This window comes from Pongo pygmaeus, chromosome 7 (genome assembly GCF_028885625.2).
Source record: "Pongo pygmaeus isolate AG05252 chromosome 7, NHGRI_mPonPyg2-v2.0_pri, whole genome shotgun sequence".
NCBI classification, from domain to species: domain Eukaryota; kingdom Metazoa; phylum Chordata; class Mammalia; order Primates; family Hominidae; genus Pongo; species Pongo pygmaeus.
Genome location: NC_072380.2, coordinates 137,116,566 through 137,141,252, shown reverse-complemented (window position 1 = coordinate 137,141,252; position 24,687 = coordinate 137,116,566). Strand labels below are relative to the sequence as shown.

At 34.2% G+C, this 24,687-nt stretch overlaps 1 protein-coding gene across 1 annotated transcript in view; it reads left to right on the top strand.

Moving 5' to 3' along the window:
* TMEM65 (transmembrane protein 65) overlaps positions 1-23,840 on the top strand; it is a 72,501-nt gene extending 48,661 nt beyond the window's left edge. Inside the window, exons 3-7 of the mRNA XM_054498988.2 lie at positions 1,390-1,457; positions 5,452-5,506; positions 6,685-6,727; positions 8,667-8,772; positions 14,782-23,840. Of these exons, the coding sequence (XP_054354963.1) occupies positions 1,390-1,457; positions 5,452-5,506; positions 6,685-6,727; positions 8,667-8,772; positions 14,782-14,883 (374 nt within the window). The 3' untranslated portion in view covers positions 14,884-23,840. The remainder of the gene's footprint in view (positions 1-1,389; positions 1,458-5,451; positions 5,507-6,684; positions 6,728-8,666; positions 8,773-14,781) is intronic.
* The last annotated feature ends 847 nt before the right edge of the window (positions 23,841-24,687 follow it).

Genomic DNA, 24,687 nt, shown 5'->3' with positions numbered 1-24,687 from the left:
AGAAAAAAAGACTCTAAAAATTAATAAACACATATAACCAGTTGGTTTAAGGGATTATTTTTTTTGGACGTAGTATAAAACTCAGCATTTTAATGTTTGTTGAGAAAAGTCCTCAGTTGAACGGATGTTCACTATACCTTGCCAATTTTATAGATTAATTAGAATAAAGTCTTTTACCTATTCCCAGCTTTTAATCTGTTTCACAGTCTGCCTTCAATTCTCTCAATCTGGAATTCTCTTCCTTTCCAGGTTAGTGGTCTTCAACTTAATGAAATAATATTTTTTGAGCATCTACCATGCCCTCGATATTCTGCTGAAGATGTAAATATGAAAGAAATGAGAATAAATTTATAAAAAATATGTAGGTATTAGTTCTTCCTAGTTAACAATTTTTTTTTTTTTTTTTTTTTTAAAGATGAAGTCTTGCTCTGTTGCCAGGCTGGAGTGCAGTGGTGCAATCTCGGCTCACTGCAACCTCTGCTGCCTGGGTTCAAGTGATTCTCCTGCCTCAGCCTCCCAAGTAGCTGGGACTACAGGCACGTGCCACCACACCCAGCTAATTTTTGTATTTTTGGTAGTGACAGGGTTTCACCATATTGGCCAGGATGGTCTCGATCTCTTGACCTCGTGATCCACCCACCGCAGCCTCCCAAAGTGGTAGGATTACAGGCGTGACCTAGTTACACTTCTAATATCTCAGATCATTGAATTTATATACCCAATAGATGAAGTAAGGTGTGTTTTTGGTAGCAAGAGGTGAAGTGATAGTTTGATTTAAATCAAACATTGATTGTTTATAGTTTGCAATAGCATTTGGGAATATTGATGAATTTTAAGGGGGGGAAAAGACTGCACATAGATGAGGTAATATAGATGAGATAATCACCTTTTTCTAACATTTCTTTAAAAAAATTAGTTAGTGAGTAAAAGCACCCAAATAGCTTTTCTGACATTTGATTTAGGACATTTTCATTATTTCTAATACAGAAATCGATTTTATAGTATCAGACTTTAGTCATAATAGAAAAAGAGATTGATGTCAGTAGCAATCAGGTAAAACGTGGTACTCATACATGTTTACTAATTTGTTCTGTTAATTGTATGTATATATTTGTGTGTGTGTGTGTGTGTGTGTGTGTTACCAGTAAGAAAACACAAAAGTCTAACACAGTTATTTTTACATGTTTTATATTTTTTCTGGTTTGTTTTGTTTTTTCCCAATATAGTTCCTCCTTACAGCAGTAGCAGCATCTGTTGGCTCTGGAAAATGAGAATGAAATTCTAGAGATTATCAAGTCTGTTTAGGATACTTTGATCATATCATCTGTTTTTGTCATTCTAAGTTATAGAAATCTTAAAATATATTTTTCTGTTTTTGATGTTTTTCAGTATTCATCCACAATGCGATACCTTTCATAGGGTTTGGCTTTTTGGATAATGCAATTATGATTGTTGCTGTAAGTTCTTTCTCTCACTGCTTCTATTTTGAGTTCGTAAATTAATGTGGCTACATTTTCCTAATAATTTTTCTATTGTGATTATAAAATTTTAATATCATAATGAACAAGGATTTTTTTTACTATATCTCGTATTAATTAGACTATAGCTCAATTTTAATTAAGCTATATTTAATATTTATTAATCATTAAGACTTTAGGTGAAGCATTTAGACAGATAGACTTTTGGTAGACTTTTGGTAGAGCATTTAGACAGAACATTAAAGGCCTATATTGTCCTATTCTAATTTCAACATTCTTAATAAAGAAAAATAATATGTAAAATGTTCTGATGTTCTTTAATGGTGTTGGCAATTATCACATATGTAGGTAATTATTTGATTTAGTTCCTTGTTCAATTTTCCAATGTGAAAATGTTTTAAAGCATGTTTTGATACATAGTCTAGCCTTCAGTCTAGCCATTGTTTAAAGTTTCAATTCAATTAAGTGACTGTATCTCCCTTTTGCCTTCTTCCATTGTAGTATTAAAAAAATTCCCCTTTGTTGTGGTATTTTAATGTAAGGGTGCTCCTTAAACCTGTTTAAGCTCAGAGATGGCTGACTTACCTTTCTTACTACTATATAAGGGCTGTTAATGGATACCAATATTAGGTTCATATTCTAAAGTCAGAAGTAGATCCATGATTAAAATGCAAGTGTTCAAAAACTGCCCAGTGCTCTGTCCGTTTTCAAGAACATACCAAGTGTTAGCTACAGCTTATGAATTTATCATAATGGGATTTTCATTACAATTAGATTTGCTTTACATTAATTGTTTAAATAATCTAGCCAACTCAGATTTTAGTAGTTTCTGAGAAGGCAGTGTGGTTCTAAATAGTTGAATAAGTTTCTCACATTCACAGATATATAAATTGGCCAGTTTTATTCTTATATACATATTATGAAAATGCCATAATCAGTCAAAAAACTGTTCACTTCTCTTATTTTGTCCAAGTAAAATAGATTGATCACAGTCCAGTTATTATGGCAATTATCAACTTTCAATACATATTTTTAGAATACCTTATGTGAAATCATTCTTTTCAGATGTTAGCATTAGACTGAAGGTAATAGATCTTCAGTACATTTAGTGGGAGGAGAAAAAAATATCATATACTTTGAATACCAGTTTATGAGTTCCCAGGTGGGGTCTTTATTTAAACTCGTTTGAGAAAATCAAAGTGCTTCACAACTAGGAACTTTTCTCAGTTAGGACTTAGAGAGTTTGTTGGCAGCTTCACTGACTCTAACTTTTAAAAACATTTTGTAAATGATAGCTAAAGTGTAGGAGACTACTGAAAAAGTGGAATTACCTTAGGATTGTTGAATGTGAGGAAAATATATATGAGAGATGCAGGTTTTCTTTTTGGTGTTTTGGAGATCATGTGCACTACAAATGGACATAAATAGAAGATTTGGTTTCAAAGTAGGAATTTTAAAAGTAATTTACATTGTATAGATTATAAAATTTATGTAAACATGGTTTATTCAAGAATGGTTTTGTTTGCTATATAGTCTAGCCTTATGTCCAGATTGATGGGGATCAACTACCAAACCAAACACCCACATTCTACAGTTAAATTATTGTAGTAATTTGTAGTTCACTATTTGGTGTTCCCCAGGTCTGTGCCTCATTATTAGTATAACTAAGAGTGCACTATTTTTCCAGGCCTGAGATGGCTGACTCCAAATTAGTAATACTTGTTATTCTGTTTCTATTGAAATCCAGTTTCAGGGGTTTATGAACCATTTTGTTTATTTTTTCTTATTTTTTTCCCCAGCACATCCAGAACACAGAAAATCAGTTTTTATTTAAATAATACTGAAATAAATGTTTAAGCCACTGACTTCAGTACCTGGTTAAGAGTAGTAGGTGTGGCAAAAATATTATCCTGTGATAGTTGCAAACTAATTCAGAGACAATAAAATTTTGCAGTGAGGCTTTGTAATATAGAATGCTGAGACTAAAACATATAAATAATGTAACTGTAGAATCTATGAAAGGGGAAATAAGTGATTATTATCTTAAGAGTGTTTTTCATCTTTTAATTAAAAAAATACTAATCAACCCCTCTCATTGTGGGACAGCTATGACTGTTTTAAGATAGTAAGTTGAGGAGATAGTTGATTCTTCTTTTTTTTTGTACCATAGACATTTGATGTTTTCCTCCTTCCTGTTAGGTGTACTTTCCCACCCTAGTTGTAGTCGTAAAAACAAATTCAAACAAAAACAAAGAGGTGTGTAACCTCTTGTAATAGATTTGGCCCTTATATTGGTTGGTGTTCATATTAAGCCTTTTGTTTCATAGTTTAAAAAATATTTTTATATTGGATTGCTTTTTATAACTTATATTTTAGGGTTAGTTTTGGGTTACTTACAATTTAACTGGATAGAATTTATTAGAATTCTAGAGTAGATTAATTGTATTAAGGATAATGAACCAGGTATAACTTTAAGACAACTATTAGTATTCGGTTTATTTATAATTTCTACCTCACCTATTAACACAAAATTTGATGTAACTATGGGACACAGTAAAGAAGTGGATAGTCCATTGCCCCCAAACCATCTTTGACCTTATATGGGGCTTTTCCTGCTGTTAGAAGGACCTTCAGCTGTGTTACATTCAACCAAATGATTAAGCCCTTAACTATTTTTTGAATGTATGTATTGCAAAGAGATTCTTCTTTGGCCACTGGCAGCGATTCATTGCTGTTAAAGATGCCATATTTGTTAGACTGTTGTTATCAGGTGCCTCTCTTCTATATTGGTGCTCCAGTTTTTTTGCATTCAGATATGATGATACATATCTTTATTCCTTTTCTCTGCCTGTTTTTACCTTTTCTTTTCTTCCTTCTTATTTCTTCTTCAGAAATCTGTTTCTTGGGGTATATTTACAACCTTGTCATTTGAACTTTGTGCATCAGGACAAAGGACTTTTGAACTTTAATGCATCAGGCTGTTGGGTCCATATTCAGCAATAATTATATCTTAAAATGATGCAGTCAAAAGCTCTAGGGGAAAGAAACTTGAGGAAAACCTTTTCAGTTTTGTAAATAATTGATGAGTAATGCATTATTTCTACATAAAAATATAGGGCATTTTTTCCCTCCACAAATATCATTGAGATTTGAAACATTTTTTAGAAATGTTCAAGCATCATTATTCAAGAGAACTCTTGAAAATTAAGTCTTCTAATGGCAGCATTGCTCAGGGATTAGAATTGAATTAGCACAATAGATCCTAGGATTTCTTCTTTATTCTGTTAGAATAGTTTAATCGTCTTCACTTCAGTTCCTCCTCTTTAAAATGAAAGTAAAATGTGAGCCCCTCTTTTCTTCAGAGGAATGATGATATACATGTAGAAAGTCTTAAACTCTGTCATTAAATTCAGTGAATACGATGGGGCTTTGTTTTGAGTGTGGATCTATTGTACTAAATGCCGTTGCTGCTTATAAATTGAATGTATAGTTTCACTACTTAATGGTTAAAGAGCTAAGTGTTGTAAGGATAATTTTATAAATCCCAATTTCCCTAGAAACTGGTTTAGTCTCCTTTTAATCTTTTGATAGAGTAAATAACAATAGTATAGATGTATAGTTCAGAATTTAAAATCAGTGTGAGTTGGTCTTGTTTTCAGAGAGCTTTAAAGCATTTTTCTCTGTGGTAGAAAAATAGAAATTCTAGATTTTTAATGATGAACTGTATTTCTACATGTGTTGCTAATTTTATTTTTATAAGCCTAATTTGAATGCATAAAATGTTATTGATGTTATTTCTGTATGAATGCATATATTTAATAATTTAATGAATTACATTATATGTGCATATATGATGTATGTAATTTTGCAGCACTAACATGTTGATTTAACTATTATATCTGTTTTTATTAATGCTTTGCTATTCTTTTATAGTCACTTCAGCTTTAATTTTTAATTTTTTATCATATTTCAGGGAACCCATATTGAAATGTCTATTGGAATTATTTTGGGAATTTCAACTATGGCAGGTATTTAACAATAGTAAATGTTATTATTTCATTGTCTGTACATTTATAAAACATTTCAGTAGATTAGGTTTAGAAGGGGGTAATTTATTTGAATGAGTTTACTCATTGAGATATCTGTTAATTTTCTTCATCCTATTCTTCTGATTCTTAGTTTTGTATATGTAGCACTTTTTCTGAAAATTTTAGGTACTTTATATTATTAGTTATTGGATAACAATACTCTGCTATATTGATTTCATTAAGACAAGATTTTCTGGCAATTCAGTGTTACCCCTAAACATTTATACCCTTGGTCTCTTTTATTTATTTATTTATTTATTTAGAGACGGAGTTTCACTCTGTCACCCAGGCTGCAGTACAGTGGTGCGATCTCAGCTCACTGCAGCCTCCACCTCCAGGTTCAAGTGATTCTCCTGTCTCAGCCTCATGAGTAGCTGGGACTACAGGCACCTGCCGTCATGTATGGCTAATTTTTGTATTTTTAGTAGAGACAGGGTTTCACCATGTTGGCCAGGATGGTCTTGAATGCCTGACCTCGTGATCCACGTGCCTCGGCCTCCCAAAGTGCTGGGATTACAGGTGTGAGCCACCACACCCAGCCTATTATTTGTTTTTTATTTATTTATTTTTGAGTTGGGTAGAATTTTTTTTTCTTGAGTTGGGTAGAAAAATCAAAGAAGGAAATACAGGATTAAACATCTGTCTTCTCTGTCCCATTTACCACTCTATTCTTCATGGATGTAAAATTTGGGGAGAGTTCTATGTTATATTTATTTTAGAAAGCATTAGGTAAATGAGTTAATGAAAGAAACATTTTTTTCCTCCTTGACTTTCTTGAATTTCATAGCTGTACATGTAACTTTACCAATTCCTTTAAATATTATATGAAAGATACTACAAAATATTGTACAATTAATATTGAAACCAAAATGGAAATTGGCTGATAACAGAAAAAAACCTACTACTTAATGGAGGTAGAATAGTATAATTTCAAAATTGTGTTCTATTTCAAAACCTTGAGAGTAAGAGCTGTCCAATGAGTTACTTTGGATATAGTTGCTGTAGTTTGAGAAATGTGAGAACTCTTCCAAGATCAGTGCTTTATTGATTACGTAGTGATATATTATAAGTATTATTCTTTTATGTAACAATTATTTGTTTATTTTTCAAATTTTTAGCTGCTGCTTTGGGAAATCTTGTGTCAGATCTAGCTGGACTTGGGTAGGTTCATTCACTTATTCATTTGTATATTCTGTACTTGCTGTCTTTCTGTTCCCCACTCTTCTTTGAGAAGCCTAACAAAAGGATATTTTATTTTTCTTTGTTTTCTAGAATTAAAATTTCGAATTTACTTTTTATAAACTAATAGTACTAAATCTTTGGTATCCATCAAATATAGATGCCTGGGTGATATCCCAGTTATACATTATTAGTATCTCTGGAGAGGGAGCCCTGGCAGTTGTGTTTAGTAATTTTCATGAGTGGTTCTGATGTATGCAAAAGTTTATTCTAAATTTACCATAATGTAAGCAAAATGGAATTTGTGTTTACTGAAGTATTTATATGTATTTTATAGACATCTCCAAGGGTAAAACAGGATTAAAAGCAAGAACCTCTCTCATTATTCCACCTCACCCTACTCCCACAAAACCTAAAGAGAAGGGATATGGCTCAAATTTGAGGATACTGACTAGACATGTTTTCTAGAGGGGGGAACTTTCAAAGGAAATAATGGCCAAAACATATATGGGTTTGGCTGTTTTTTGCTCTCTTTACTTTATGTGGCAGGAATAATGAAACAAACTAAGGACATCTATTTAGAAAAGGCCAGCTTTCTCTCTCTCTTTACATTCTTGTTCCAAGTAGCAAATGGCCTGAGCTGCTTCCTGAGCTTGGGGAAGGCTGGGGGAGTATAAATTAGACTAAGTGGACATTATTATGATAAATATGCTCTCTCTTGCTCTGTCTTTGATTTTGTCTCTTCTTTCCTTGACTCATTTGAGTGTTACAATTTCAGATTTGAATTTTTTCTTAGAAGTTTACTTAGCCCTATAATCTAGGCAAAGCAGCTTTATAAGTGATCTAACCTTAACCTTCTATATTAGACTTCTGCACTGGAGTTTGGGGCCAAAGCCACAGTTAAAAACAAAGTTTCTTTGTTTTAGGACCATGGCAAGAATTTTGTATTCGAATTGCTGGCATAAATGTATCATGATATCATTTCTTAAACATTCTATTCCCAGTTTCCAACATTAAAGTAAATAATGAGAATATTACAGTCATTGTATAGCTTTCTGATATATTTAATAGAACCAAATGATCTAAGAGATTTTAAAGCCATTTAGCGATATATTGCATCATAAAACAATTATTTTTGTTTAGAGATGAAGATTTTTCTGGATGTCTTTGTATTTAAAAACTATTTCTCTTCTCTTTTTTGGGGGGTATCATTCAATAACAAATACCACATTTTATGCATTCTCAGATGCATTTTAACATATCTGATATCAGGATCCATCTTACTGTAGGTAGTATACACAGTTTAATTAGCAATTTTTTTTCTTTCTTACAGTTCATAAAGTAAGGGTATCCAATAAATGATGGCAATTTAGAATTGATAAAATACTTGAGATTGGCCTGAAAGTTCTAGGGTGTTTTGAAAGTTCTAGGGTGTTTTTGTTAGTTTACCAATCTGAGGAATTTTGGAAACTTTTGCCGTCTGATAAGTTACTAATTTGTATCATGTGTTAAAGTGCTTTGCTTTGAGTTTGGAATAATTGCAGAAATTCTAATTATCTGTACAAATTGTTATATACCTTGAATTGTTTTTAAAAATAATAATAGAGAATAATTGCTCTAAGTCATTAATTTTCCTTTGTGTTAAATATGTTAATAAGAAAATATTTTAAAACAATATATTTATATGCAATAAAAATTAAAAGTTGTAAAGAATGTTTATGTCATTTCTAGAGTACAAGTGCAAATGTAAAATTATCTTGTTTCTCCTTGTAGTAATTAGTTTACTATATGAGGACATTTGCATGTCTTTTTAAAAACCTATATTTTGTCCTCATGTCTTTGTTTTGTTTTGTTTTGTTTGCTTTTGTAAAGGCTTTATTGAAACATAACCTATATATCATATTGTCTTGTTTCTTCAAAGACTTGCAGGCTACGTTGAAGCATTGGCATCCAGGTTAGGCCTGTCAATTCCTGATCTCACACCAAAGCAAGTTGACATGTGGCAAACACGTCTTAGTACACATTTGGTAAGTAATTTACATGGTTTATGATAATGAATTGGGTAGCCAGAGCAAGATTCTGTATAGTTCAGGCCCTTGAGAAATTTGAAACTAAAATTGGTTTGAATGGAGTTTTTAACAAAAATTGTCCAGACCTTGGCAGTTTTCAGAACAGTAATTTGTGTTAACTCCTTATTTTTTGTAGGTATACTTAATTTTTAAAAAATATTTTGCAATGCACTTAGTATTAGGGAGTCTCTCTTATAGGTTGGGGTCTAAAGAACATAAAACGAATAATAAACTGTGGTTATCCTTGAGGAACTTGTTTAGGTGGAAAACCAAACATATAAACAAATTATAATTTAGTATGACATATGCAGTAATGAATTATGTACAAGATATAACTATGATACAGGTAAGGGAATTAACACTGTGGGGAGTAACTTCTTTTGGTGGGGAGATTTCTTGGTGATTATTAGATCTAAGCCGATTTTTGAATTATTGATGAGACATTTACTAGATGAATAAGAGGAATTCCAAGCATACTGACTAGCAATTAGAAGAGGATGATAAAAAAAGGGTATATTTGGATAAATACAGGAACCGATTTTAGGAATATAATATATAGTAGCTGTAGGTATAAGCAGCAGCAGAAGACAACATTGAAGAAGTAAGCAGGGATCAGACAGGAAAGGTATTGTATGTGAATGCTAAGGAGCTTGAGCCTCTTACCTAAGTGATGGAGAGCCAGGGGAGTTTTAAATAAGAAGGAAACTGGATGGATCATGATGCCATCAATAAAATCAAGAAAAAAAGGAGGAGGAATAAGCTTGTAAGGGAAGATAATGAGTTCTATTTTGGACGCATTGAATTTGAGATACTAGTAGGACATTTGAGTGGTGACATCTAGTAGGCATTTGGGGTAAAAAGAGTTAGATAGGTCAGAGTTAGTGATAATGGGTATTGTCACTCATTCATTCAACAAATACTTATTGTTTACATATTATATGCCAAGTAGAGATACAGGAGTTTTGAATACATTGGTTAACAGAGTAAGATCTTGTTTCTGATAGATCTTACATTCAAGCAGTGGGGAGACAGATAATAAACAATCTGATAAATAAAAATATTTAGCATATTAGAAGTTTATGTGTTATGAGAATAAAAAGGGAAAACAGAGCGAGGTGGAAGAGGCTAGGAGTGCTAGGATGGAAGCAGACTGCAATATTCAATAGGAGAATCACTGTAGGCCTCACTGAAAAGGTAGGTGATTGTTCAAACCATGGGAGAAGATGAGATTTCATGGGAGAGTGGTTCTCAAAATGTGGTGCCAGCATCAGCAGTATCAACATTACCTGGTAACTTCTTAGAAATGCAAACACTCAGTCTTCATCTTAGACCTATCTATTATTGTGTAAATTATTGCAGCTGGATGGGGTGGCTCATGCTTGTAATCCCAGCACTTTGGGAGGCCGAGGCGGGTGGATCACCTGAGGTCGGGAGTTTGAGACCAGTCTGATCAACATGGTGAAACCCTGTCTCTATTGAAAATAGAAAAATTAGCTGGGCGTGGTGAGAGGCGCCTGTAATCCCAGCTTACTCAGGAGGCGGAGGCAGGAGAATTGCTTGAACTTGGGAGGCAGAGGTTGCAGTGAGTCGAGATCAAGCCATTGTACTCCAGCCTGGGCAACAGAGTGAGACTCCATCTCAAAAACAAAAAACATGCAAATTCAGCAGCTTAAAACAACATATATTTGTTATCTCTCATTTTCTGTGGGTCAGATCAGGAATAGCTTAAATGAGTCCTCTGGAAGGCTGCAATCATGTCCAGCTAGGACTTGGTTCCTGTCTAGAAGCTCAACTGGTGATGAATCCACTTCCAGGCTCACCCAGGTCTTTGGCAAAATTAATTTTTTTGTGGCTGTGAGGGATCTAACCTCTGGCTTGCTGTTGCAGTCTCATGTCCTGGAGGCCTCCCTCCATCTAGAGCAAGCTTGTGCAACCTGCTTTTGGTAATCCAAAAGTTTACCACAAATTGGTAAACTTTCTTAAAACATTATGAGATTTTTTCTGTGATTTTTTTTTTTAAGCTTATCAGCTATTGTTAGTGTTAGTGTATTTTCTGTGTGGCCCAAGAAAATTCTTCTTCTTCCAACGTGGCCCAGGGAAGCCAAAAGATTGGACACCCCGATCTACGGGTCACCTGCAGTTCTTTGCCATGTGGCCCTCTCAGTAGACCCTCCCACAACATGGCAGCCTGCATCTTCAGAGCCAGCAAGGGAGAAAGAGAACGAGTCTGCTGGCAGGATGGCAAGATGGAGCCTTATGTAATGTAATATAATCACAGGAGTAACACCCCATCACCTTTCCTATTACTCAGAGCACGTTAGAGCATCCTACCTATGCTCAAGGGGAGGAGATTATGCAAAGACTTAAATACCAGAAGGAAGGTATCATGGAGGCCACCTTAAAATGTGCCTGCTACAAGATTCACAAAATGAAAAATTCTGGAGACAGAACCCAGCAATTTGTGTTTTAATTCTGCTGTACATTAAAATTTGAGAACTGTTGTTCCAGAGAAAATGTGCAGAATTAAAGAACCCTAGAAAATACCTAAGAGCTCATAGTCTTATGGGAGCTTTCAAGGAAGAAGTTTTAAGAAGTAATGAATGATAATCAATTCCTCTTGATATAAAGAAATCAAGTGAAATTTCTGAAAATTTTTTTTTTGTTTTTTGTTTTTGGATTTGGTATGTAGTTGCTCATTGATAATCATTTCTGAGCAATTTCTATGGACTGATGGAAGAAGAAAAATCAAATGACAATGAATTGAAACACTTAACAGGAGGCGAAGAAGAATAAAATATAAAATTAATATTAAGTTAGATGGAATTTATTTTAATGAAGATACTAAATGTTTTGGAAGTAAACAGAATTTTTACCTGCAAAATATTCATACAGAGTACAAAAACATACACATAGGTAATATAGAGTTAAATTCATCACTAATCACTTTAAATCACTTTAAATCTGCAATAATTACTACCCTTTAAAATATGAGTAGTAGAAGGATCACAACTATACCAGGGAAGTGTTTGGTTTTCAATCAAAATGTAGCAAGAGTGTGGAGAAACAAAATGAGGACCTATTTGCTTGTTGTAATTTTTACTTTATAAAGGTTGAAAAGTCTTTTAAGAAAGTAGAATGTTAATTTTGGGCTTTTCCTTTTAGTTTACATGTGTCCATATCTTAACAATTTGTAAGTAAAGTGAGACTAGCCCCTGATACCAGCTGGAGTTTTGAGGGAATAAGGATATTCTAACATTCTAGCAATTTGTCTTAAAAATTTTAGCATTAAAGTTGGGATCAGAAGTTTATTTTCCTGGGGGATAATAATTGTTTTCTTTCTGTATTAAAAGCAGGTTCATTTTCTCTTCTCTATGACAAAAGCATCAAATTACTAAACTAGTATTAATATATTGAGTGTGTGTGGGTCTGCGTGTGTGTTGTGATAAACCCCTCACTGGTTTATGGCAACAGTGATTCTGTTCCTTAGTTGTTGACTCTGCTTGTTTTTAGAATCAAATCTTCTACTCTGTAACATAACATTTTGATTCTATACAGCCTGAAGTATTTGAAGTTAGTGATCAGCCATCTACTCATGACAAAAGCTAACTCTGAAATTTACCCGTGATAGAATAAATACAGATACACATGCAGGTTCCAGTTGACATAGGTGTATTTTAAAACCTCACTTGTAATTTGGTTGTTTGAAGTTCCAAAAATATTTTCTTATAAAACAGTATTACAGATGGGACTCAAGTTCTACGATTAGCCCCAGTGTAGTTAACTATGGGGCCTAGAGTATTGTAAGACATAATAATAATGTATAAATAAATGTTTTCACAATGGAAAAATTTGTTTTAGGTCCTGGATGAGGGAGTAAGAAAAGTATATCACTTTCTTTCCTCCTCTCCACCCTATTGACATTATATCTCTTGAGATAATTGGGTCAGAAATCACTGACTGGTATTCCTAAAGTGAGGGGCGAGGAAAGCCTTGGTTGTAAGAGGAATTTAACAGAATGGGTGGGAAGTGAAAGTGGGGCCTATTGGCAATGGTTATTTTCCGTATATGGGAAAGTCAGGAGTCTGAAATAGAATATAATGATTTCTCTATGCATATATTCAAATGAGTAAATATGTTAAAGTCAAAAAACAAGAAGCTAGGATTAACTTTATCAGCATGTGGAATGAAGAAAATTTCTGCTTGTTAAAACTCTGCATGAGTGATACCTTTTAAAGTTTTGGCATAACAAAAATAACAGTTTTGACTATTAATATCAAGCATTGGTCATACTGCTAATACCACTACCACCACCAAAACCCTCAAAATAACAGAGTTGAAAAATTTTTATGCAAGCTATTGTCAAAATATTAATGTCTACTATTAAATTTGTTAGAAAAACTGTAGGATGTGGGCTGGGCATGGTGGCTCACGTCTGTAATTCCATTGGGAGGCCGAGGTGGGTGGATCACGAGGTCAGAAGATCGAGACCATCCTGGCTGCTACAGTGAAACCCCGTCTCTACTAAAAATACAAAAAATTAGCCGGGCGTGGTGGCGGGCACCTGTGGTCTCAGCTACTCAGGAGGCTGAGGCAGGAGAATGGCATGAACCCAGGGGGCGGAGCCTGCAGTGAGCCGAGATCGCGCCACTGCACTCCAGCCTGGACCACAGAGCAAGATTCCGTCTCAAAAAAAAAAAAAAGAACAAAGAAAAAAGAAAAACTGTAGGATGTGATAGCTAAATAGACAATGTATAAGAGAAAACCTTTCATTCAAGACTAAAGATTATGTAGCTATCATAGTATCTGTAATGTTTGATAGAACTTATTTTGTCTTTCCCCGTGTACCTAACTAGAAGTTCCTGGAGGAGAGAGACAGACTGCATGAGATTAGTACATCTCCATGGTACAGCCAGTACAGAGTTTGACACATAGTAGCTTCTCATCAAATATTTGTATGAAGAAATGAAACTTAATTGAAAAGTATATAAACTTGATAGTCATCATAGGAATGCAAATTTTGAAAACCATTTACAAAAATAACAATTTTAAATTTTTATAATGATCTGGGTGTGGTGGCTCCCAGCCTGTAATCTCATTTGGGAGGCCAAGGTGGGAGGATTTCTTGAAGCCAGGAGTTCAAGATCAGCCTGGGCAACATAGGGAGACCCTGGCTCTACAAAAAAAAAATAATAATAAAAGTAACAAAATTATCTAGGCATAGTGGCATGTGTCTGTAGTTCTAGTTACTGGGGAGGCTGAGTCAGGAGGCTCGCTTGAGCCAAAGAGTTCGGGAAGAGACCAGGAAGATGGCTTGAGCCAAGGCTGCAGTGGGCTGTGATCATGCCACTGCATTCCAGCCTAGGTGACAAAGGGAGACCCTGTCTCTAAAACAAATAAATAAAAATGAAATAAAATTTTTATAATGTAGGTGAGGTTGCAGGATAATTGGCATGTATGTCTACATTTATGTTTACTGAAATTGGTATGTAAGTATGTGCAGCTTTGTCAAGGATGAATGCTTCATGAAGATGCACAAATATTAATACTGTTTGATTTTTAAACAAATCATTGGGGGAGAACTATGTATGGAAATGCTTATTGTTATTTCACTTATAATGCTGAAGAAGTAGCAGTGGCTATTGTGGTAAAGAGAGATTTAAGTAGAATCTAGACCCGTCAATTCAGTTGAACTTAGAAGTCTTTAAGTTTATGTAGCAGTTTGGAAAAGAGTTTGTGAGAAAATGTGTGGCTATGCAGGGGTACGGATTGAGGAAGAAAACAAAGCTATGTTTACATAATGATTATATCTACATATAATTAGGTATACACAGGGATAAATATTGAAGAGGAATATATATGAAGGGTAGCAAATCCAAATATATTGAGAAGAGCTGGTGAGATTTTTTTCCTGCCTTCTTGTTATCAGAGATAAAGTAACTTTAAAAATGTTCTCTTTTGTTTCCTTAGGGCAAAGCTGTTGGGGTGACTATTGGCTGCATTCTAGGAATGTTTCCTTTAATTTTCTTTGGAGGAGGTGAAGAAGATGAAAAACTGGAAACGAAAAGTTAATCCTCTTAGAAGACCTATAAAAAGATGTAAACTAATGTACCTCAGTAATTAAATATGCTGTCACAACATTTAGGAATTAAACAGTAACAGTATAGATATGGGATCAAATAATTTAGCATGTATTATGGAAAACACTAACTTATTGTGGCTTGATCTTGTTAGGACATCTTTTTAAAAAAGCTGTTTAGTATCACTTTGTGTAAATTGTTGAAATGCTTTTTCATCAATAGCAGTCAACATTTTATCCTTTCTTTTTATATTCATAATGTTATTTAAGTGTCATTGATGTACTGTATTGACTTGGGGTTTGCTTATTTGTTACTTAACGTGTGTACATGCATGAAAGCATTTTTCGTTGTTCCCTGATAGTTACATTTCAACCTTGGGATTTTTCCAAATTACTTAAGATGTTTAATGTCAGTTAAAGATTTTTTTACCCTGTTTTTGGGAACATCAATTTTGTACTGTTATGCAGTAAACATTTATAATCATATAATTTCAGTCATTTTCTTAACTCTCACATCTATTGAAAATGGATATAGATACAGATTTTAAGTATTTTAAGTATATATTATTTTAATTTTCTGACTTTACTATTTTAAGGGCCAGAGGGTTAATCAGAAAGAGCAATTATGTGGTCTCCCTGCTACATGAAGCCATGTATACTAACAAGCGTACAATTTTTAGTTGATTTTTTTTAACCTTTTAGTTTCCCAGTTTTGAATAATTACATGGTGGATTCTGACTTTTGAGGGGAAGCAAATGATTATTTTAGAGTCTTTAAAATGGGGATTGTGGAATTAGATTGAACTAAGGGATTTAACATGATGCTTGGAAATTAAGAGACTAAAGCTTTTTTTAAAAAAAGGTAGAAAATAGGAACTGTCAAGAAGGTTTATGGTATAAATGATGAAGTTGAACTGATGTTTGAAAGGTTAATGAGATACAATTTATATTATTTGGTAAGGTTTTTTTTTTTTTCCCTCCAAAGATGTCTTCTCATCTGAATGGAATAAGTCTGAATACCCCATATTCATACTCCTAATCTCATTATATCTTATTTAGTGAATTTTATTTATGAATAATTTCTTTTGAAGTGAAAACTAGATATTTAATATTTTGCTTTTTTGCTACATAGTCTACTCAAAAATTACATGAGAAATCCTTTTTCCCTTTGTTTTTCTTTTTTCTTCTTTTGTGGTATTTAAAGCATATTTTAGGTTGAAGTTACTTATTTCTAGTCTTGTACATCTGACTTAAGTATAACCACATAAGAATTATAAATTTTAGTTTTCTGAACCCTTAAATTTTTTAGCATGTGGTCTGTTACACATGCTAAAAAATTACTCTTACTTGTAACAGCGTAATTAAATACATCATGGAGGAGAGAAACTTAAAATTAAAATAATATTTTGGCTGTTGAAATTATTTGTGTTGCTAAATAGATGCAGAGGATTTACAGCAATTTATTTTAAGGTTTTATTTATACATAATTACTTTGAACTCTTCAGAGTAGATATTTTTTCACAAGGCAATTTGTCATAAATTCTCTCATGCACTTCAGAATGAATAAGTGCCATCCTTTAATCATAGACTTTGAGGGGAGAAAGCATAAAAATATAGCATATAATCTAAAAATAAATATATAACATGCACAAATAATGTGACATTCTTACTGAATCAAATCATGATTCCAGAACTTGAGATCTTAAATAGAATTTCGGTTTGTATCTTCCATATAATAACCACACACAGATAACCACACAAAAAATCCTTTGTAAAATTTCTGATTGATAGGATTAGAATGCTTAAATTTTTTCGGGGGCAAGGGTGGGGTAAAGTGTAAGTGCTTTCTTTTGTCCCTAACTTGTGTATTGATGGCAGTCCATTCTGTTTTCTAAAAATGTATTTTATTGTGGTGCTTAACTTCTTATTAATTAAATCCCGTATCAGAAACCTTGCCTGTGACTTTAGAAAGGGCTTTTGATTATTGTTTTTTCTTCTTGCTCTTGAAAGTAATCCAGTCCCAGGGAATTACTGGTTTAACTGAACATCTCCAGAATTATTTAAGGTGTCAAAATATATAACCTTCACATTTGAAAGATAATTTTAATTTATGGGCATAATAAAAATTTGAATCATTCAGGTAATTTTCAAAAAATGGAGACCATTTGTCTTTAACTGGAGGTATATGTTTAAGATCATAGTCTACACTAGTATGGTGCTTTGCACAAAGTGATTTCTGAAGAATGGTTCTTTTTAAGATAATGACTTCATATGATCATTGTTTCATGTTACTTGCCACAAATAACTTTAATTCAGGTTGAAACAGGAACCGTTTATTTCTCATATTAGCTACTTCTCTATTAGGAGCACAAGAACCATAGTTAAATGCAACATGAGCTACTTTAGTACTGTTTGTTTGAAATTTGTGTTGTCCATGTATTATGATTTATTAACTTGTTGATGCATGTAAATTGGGTGCATTTTGTTGCCATGTATGTTAAATGGTGACCAATGTTTTTACAAAGGAATTGAACAAAAAAAGTATCTTTTAAGAAATTTGGAATGTGGTTTTGATTTTGAAATTTGATTTCTTACTAATCTCAGAGGGCCTTGGTATATTCTGTTACTAAAGCAAACAGGATTAATGAATATGGATTTGTTACAAGGTGGCAGCAATGTCACTGAGATACTGAACGGAAAAATTTACCACCTCCCTGGAATCTGTACCTGAGATACAACATCAGTGTATGAGTGAAGAGTGAGCCCATAGAAAAGCTTTAGATAGACTCACCTAAGTCACACTGATGGGTATTTACAGCAGAGATATCCAAGCTGTTTATGTAATAGTCTCATTTACTTTATTCTTTTTCTCTAGATCATAAATTTTGAAGGTAAGGGAAGTTTATCTTTTATACCAAAAGTTTGTATGAGCCATTTTGAAGTAAATCTTTCTAATTTTAGAATTATATTTTCTCGCCATCTTAAGACAGTATATCAAATATAATATAACCTTTTTCTTAGTGGCTAAGCATTATCTTTATGTATATTATTATTGTGTGGTAATGCAGTACCTTGAGAATCTAGATTTTATAGTTTTCATTTCTTTTTCTGATCTTGCTTCTGGCACCTTTTATCTCTCTAATCTGCTTTTTTTCTCAGTTGTCTGGACTTAGAAACTAGTTAGCCTATCTTACCATAAATTATTTGGGAAATACTAAAAAATTGGCTTTGGATCCTGACTGAGATGATGATGATGATAGTAGTAGTAATAATAATAGTCCCCTTTTATTAAACACTTCTTTGTTCCTTTATGTGCTAGTAATTTACACACATTATTGCATTTAATCACCTTAATGACAACATTAAGTTGGGGCTATTATCATTATCATCTCTATTTTCTCATAGCTAAATTGAGGCATGAAGAGGTTAGTTTGCCACTACGAATAAGTGGACTGGAATCCTATTTTGTCCAAGTATGAAGCCTGTCTTCTTAACTGCTAGGCAGTAGGGACATCAGTTGCATGGGCTTTGCAATGTCTGCTCTCTGCCTAGGTTCCTTTTTTACCCCCGGATTCATGGAGTCATTTTCTTATCTATAATTTAAGAATATTGTGCTTACAATCCAAGATTCATTTAAGAAATCTTGTGTTCTTTATTACATACTATGTGCTAGGATGTTCAAGGCACTGAGTGAACAACCAGAACATCTGTACCCTCATGAAGCTTATTCTTTTGGGGTGAGTAGTAATAGGGGAAGAGAACACAGAAAAGCAAATGTACTTTTTTTTTTTTTGAGATGGAGTCTTGATGTCGCCCAGGCTGGAGTGCAGTGGCGTGATCTTGGCTTATTGCAACCTCTGCTTCCTGGGTTCAAGTGATTCTCCTGCCTCAGCCTCCTGAGTAGCTGGGATTACAGGCACGTGCCACCGAGCCTAATTTTTTTGTATTTTTAGTAGAAACGGGGTTTCACCATGTTGGCCAGGCTGGCCTCAGACTCCTGACCTCCTGAGTAGCTGGGATTACAGGCACGTGCCACCGAGCCTAATTTTTATTTTATTTTATTTTATTTTATTTTATTTTATTATTATTATACTTTAAGTTTTAGGGTACATGTGCACAATGTGCAGGTTAGTTACATATATATACATGTGCCATGCTGGTTGTATTTTTAGTAGAAACGGGATTTCATCATGTTGGCCAGGCTGGCCTCAGACTCCTGACCTCAGGTGATCCGCCTGTCTCAGTCTCCCAAAGTGCTGGGATTACAGGCGTGAGCCCCTGCATCCACCTGCAAATATAGACTTAAATATTGTTTATGTCAGATGGTGGTAAGTTCTATAGAGATAAATTAAACAAGATAAAGAGGATAGAAAGTACCAGTGGTCATAAGTGAAGATGGTCAGTGAAGACCTGAAAGAAGCGAAGGCACAAACAGTACAGATATTCTGTGAAGAGAAAGTATCATGCTAGGTGCTAGAAAGTTGGTGTTAAGAAAATCTCAGATACATGAAATATGTTCCACTTTGGAATTCATTGTAAAGTGTTTTCTTTTTGTTTCATATTACTAATATCTGGATTAAACCTAAAGAGTAACAGTTAAATATTAAGATTAATACTTACTCCTTGCATGTTTACGGACAGCAGTAGGTGAAAATGGCACAGAAGCGTGGGGAAGCAACCCTAGAATTCAAAAAAGTCTGTAGATACTCCCATCAGCAAATCATTTACAGTTGACTCTTGAACAATGCAGGGATTAGGGACACCAACCCCCTGTGCTGTTGAAAATCTGAATACAACTGTTTACTCTCTCCAAACTTTACTTATAGCCTACTATTGGCTGGAAGCCTTTCTGATAACATAAACAGTAGATTAACACATATTTTGTATATGTATCATATGTTGTATTAAAATAAAGGTAGAAGAAAAATGTTATTAAAATCATCAGGAAGAGAAAATACATTTACTATTCATTAAGTGGAAGTGGATCATGATGAAAGTCTTCATCCTCCTTGTCTTCACGTTGAGTAGGCTGAGGTGGAGGAGGAAGAGGAAGGATTGATCTTGCTCTTAGTGGTAGTAGAGGTGCAAGGGGAAGTAGGAAAGGCAGGCACACTACGTGTAATTATGAAAATGCATTGTAACTTCGGTCTGATGTTTTGCTTTTTTTCATTTCTCAAAATATTTCTATATATGGTATTAATCCTTCTTCCACCATTTGCTTTAGTTTCAGTGCCTCTGTGATAGAAGGGTTCATGTTGTAAAATCAGTCTTGAATAATCAGAACACTTCTACCAGATTGTCTAATGTTGATTTGTTTTCTGGCAAATGTCTTCCTCCTCATTCTGTGGCACTGATTCAGAGGCACTCATCTCCAGAAGCTAAGCTTTTGATTCACTCCAGGATTCAGATCTTGAAACTTTTTACCCTCCATCATTTATTTATTTATTTATTTATTTATTTAATTTGACATATCTACAACCTCTTTCACGATTTTCTTGACTGGCTCTGTTGTAAATTCTGTGAAGCCACACACAACATCTGGTTGTTTCCCTCAGCAGGAATTTATTGTTTTGGGCTTGATGGCTTTCATGACTTCTGTAGCATCAATGGCATCATCAGTGGTGGAATCCTTCCAGACTTTGATGATGTTCTCTTTGTTAGAGTTCTCTTGCATGGCACTGATGGTTCTTTGCATAGAGTACTGTGTGTAATGAGCCTATAGGTCCTTTTGACTCCCTGATCTAGAAACTAAATTAGAGACATTGTGTTTGGGGGCAAATAGATCACTTCGATGCCTTTAGTATTGAACTCATGGAGTTCTGGGTGGGTGGCCAGGGGCATTGTCCAGTATCAAAACAACTTTAAAAGGCAGTCCTTTACTAGCAAGGTACTTCCTGACTTCAAAGACAAAACAGCAATGGAGCCAATCCAGAAAAAGGGTTCATGTTGTCCAGGCCTTCTTGTTATACTGCCAGAAGGCTGGCAGCTGGTGTTTATCTTTTCCCTTCAAGACTTGGGAGTTAACAGCTTTATAGATAAGTGCAGTCTTGATCGTAAACCCAACAGCATTTGCAAAAACCTATAGCATTAGCCTGTCCCTTTCTGCCTTAAATCCTGGTGCTCACTTCTCTTCTTTACTAATAAATGTTCTTTGTGGCATATTATTATTATTTTTCCATAATAGGGCACTTCTGTCTGCCTTAAGAACCTGTTTTGGTAGATATCCTTTCTCCTCAATGATTTTCTTAATGGCATCTGGGAACTCATTTGCTGCCTCTTGGTTATCAGGAGCGGCCTCTTCTGTTACCTTAAGATTTTTAAAGCCAAACTTCTTTCTAATATTATCAAGCCATCCTTTGCTAGCATTAAATTCTCTAGATTTAGATCCTTCACCTGCCTTTTGCTTTAAATTGTCATATAATGACCGCCTTTTCTCCAATCATATTAGAGCCTGTAGGTATGTCTTTCTTGTAGCAATACTGCACCCACATAAAAGCTGCATTTTTAATACGAGATAAAAAGGTATATCACAAAAAGTGTAAGGTTTGCTGGTATAGATGCAGTAATGGCTTCATAAATTTTCTTAATTTTTTTTAACAGTGGTCTTTATGTTGGATTCATTTATCTTGAAGGATGGGCAACTACAGCTGCAGACCAGTACACATCAAGCAATTTAACTTTTTCTTGTAATGTCATGACTTTGCTCCTTGGGAGCACTTCCAGCATCACTAGTGGGACTTCGTATGGGTTCCCTGGTATTATTGCAAGGTTTATGGTTGTACTAAACATGATGAAAAATAACTGAGAACACGAGAGATCACTTTTTACTATGATACAAGATTTACTGGAGAGATGAACTGCCCATGTGGAGATGATAAACATCATGTGGCATTTTAAGTGAATACAGCACTTGAGCTCACAGCAATAGCAACAGGAGGTAGCTCTGAAATTATGGTAGTAGTGCAGTATGTACTATAGTTAATCTTATCCAGTTGTAATTTAGTACTGCATCTTTATGTTTGTCTCAACTGCCAATGGCTCCAATGTATAGTCTGTGTATGCATAAGTTTTGATAAATTTTAACTTTTTTTTTTTTTTTTTCGAGATGGAGTCTCGCTCTGTCACCCAGGCTGGAGTGCAGTGGCACCATCCCGGCTCACTGCAACCTCTGTCTTCTGGGTTCAAGTGATTCTACTGCCTCAGCCTCCCAAGTAGTTGGGATTACAGGCATGCATCCCCATGCCCAGCTAATTTTTGTATTTTTAGGAGAAGCAGGGTTTCACCATGTTGGCCAGGCTGCTCTCAAACTCCTGACCTCAGGTGATCACCTGCCTCGGCCTCCCGAAGTGTTGGGATTACAGGCGTGAGCCACTGCGCCCGGCCAATTTCAACTTTTTATAATAGATTTGTATATATTTATGGTAGTAAATGATAAAATAGACTAGTGTCTACATATATGAATTGATGACACACCTTTTTCTTAGTTTTTCAATATTTCTAAGCTACATGGTGCATCTGCAAGTTTTTTAAATTGTTGCAAATTTCCAAAAAATTTTTCAATATATTTGTCAAAAAAATGCATATAAGCGGACCTATGCAGTTCAAACCCGTGTTTGAGAATCAACTCTATGACTTCCAGTGTCATTCTGCACCATTTCTGCAGTTTATCACACTTTGCTTCAGGCAGATTTGGTAAATCTTCAATGATAGTTCTCTAGGCCATTGTTTTGTAACATGATGAAATGCTTAATGGGAAATACAATATGTATATACATTCTCTGTCTACCAACTACCAAAGAAACAAATACTCCTCAGTTTGACTTGACTTAGTAAATAAACTTGTGTTGGGTTAATGGAGCTAATGGTTATTTTACTTTCTGCTGAATCTGTTCTCTAACCTTTTGCCCTGAGGATTAATATTAAGTATATTGATGTACAGTTTTTAGAATGTGTCTGCCCCCTCTCTTCTTAACATGACATTGCTTACCTAACGCTGGGCTTAATATAACTTTTACTATTCTCATATTTTATAAACAGAACAGTTTTGTGGTTATACTTCAAATTCTTTCGATATCATAAATCAATTATTTTAAACGTTTTGGCCTTAAGATCTTAACATTTAAGAACTTAACACTCAATAACTTAATGCTCTAGAAAAATGTTGATGTCCCCAAAGGGCGTTTTGTTTTTCTTGCTTTTAAAAAAGTTTGTATAAACTTAAGGGGTACAAGTGCAGTTTGTTACATGAGTATATTGCATAGTGGTGAAGCCTGGGCTTTTAATGTAACCATTACCTGATTAGTCTACATTGTACTCATTAAGTAATTTCTCATCCCTTATATGCCTGCCTCCCACCATCCCACCCTTCCAAGTCTCCAGTGTCCATCATTCCACACTCTATGTCCATCTACACACCTTATTTAGCTCCCACTTACAAGCGAGGACATATGGTATTTGACTTTCTGTTTCTGAGATGTTTCACTTAAGATAATGACCTCCAGCTCCATTCACATTGCTGCAAAAGGTATGATTTTATTATCTTTTATGGCTGAATACTGTCATATATATATATAAATATGTATTATATATATATAAATGATGACACACACACACACACACACACACACACACACACACACACACACACACACACTACATTTTCTTTATCCAGCTTCAGTTGATGGTCACTTATGTCAATTCCCTGTCTTTGCCATTGTGAATAGTGCTCCAATAGACATAAAAGTTTAGGTCTCTTTTTGATATAATGATTTCTTTTCCTTTGGGTATATACCCATTGGTGGGATTGCTGGATCAGATGGTAGTTCTGTTTTTTTTCCCAAGTAACTTTTGTTTGTGAAGGTTTATATTGACTATATCAGAAATGAAAACTGACAAATTTTAAAAATATATTTACTAATCTATTTAAAAATAAACCAATTTCATGCTGACAACATATTTTATGATAATTATTTTTCAAAAATAATTTAGTGAGAAGAGCAGCATTGTTAATACACATTTTGCAGATCTTTTCAATGTCTGGCTTAATAGAAGACAGCTGGATTATCAGACCTGTTTCTCCATTCAGTCTGTTTGATATGTTGTTTTGTTTGAGGTAAATGAAGAAATTCATCCTCATGCAGGTATTAAGTTGTAAAAGGGAGGAATATTTTAATAGCCTAGGCTGTAGATTTATTCTTGGACACTGTACCAATACTGAACAAGGGGTAGTATCTAAAAGGTTATTTGCAACGTAGAATCTGAAGCCATATAAATGAGATTTTGCATTGCATTTCATTAGACTCCAGTGGTCTACCTTGCAGTTTGAGTGAAACTTTTTCCCATGAATAATTTTGTGAAATCATGCATTTGGCACATGGAAACTATTGATTCACTGAGTTATGCAGATCTTCCAAATGTTAATATTTTGCCATATAAAATGTTTAAAAATCATGTTTAATATGACCAGCAATCTCATTTTAAAAAGCCTCTTAAATACTGAGAGGCCATCAGGTTCAGATGGCAGATACACATTTTCCAAAATAATTTTCACTTGAAAGCTTAAAATTTATCATTAGCAACAAATACTGTTAGTTTTTCTTGAAGTGACAGTTCACTTTGTTCATGTTTGAGGAAATGTCTGTCAAATACCCATATCTGAATTGCCTCGAGACTCACAACTTAACCTCCCAAGTGCTTTTCCTCAAGACAACCATCATATTTTGGTATCCTCAGAAGTGCTTCACGTACAGTTCTCATTTTTTCATACAGAAAATTTAAAAGACTTAAGAGTAAAGATTT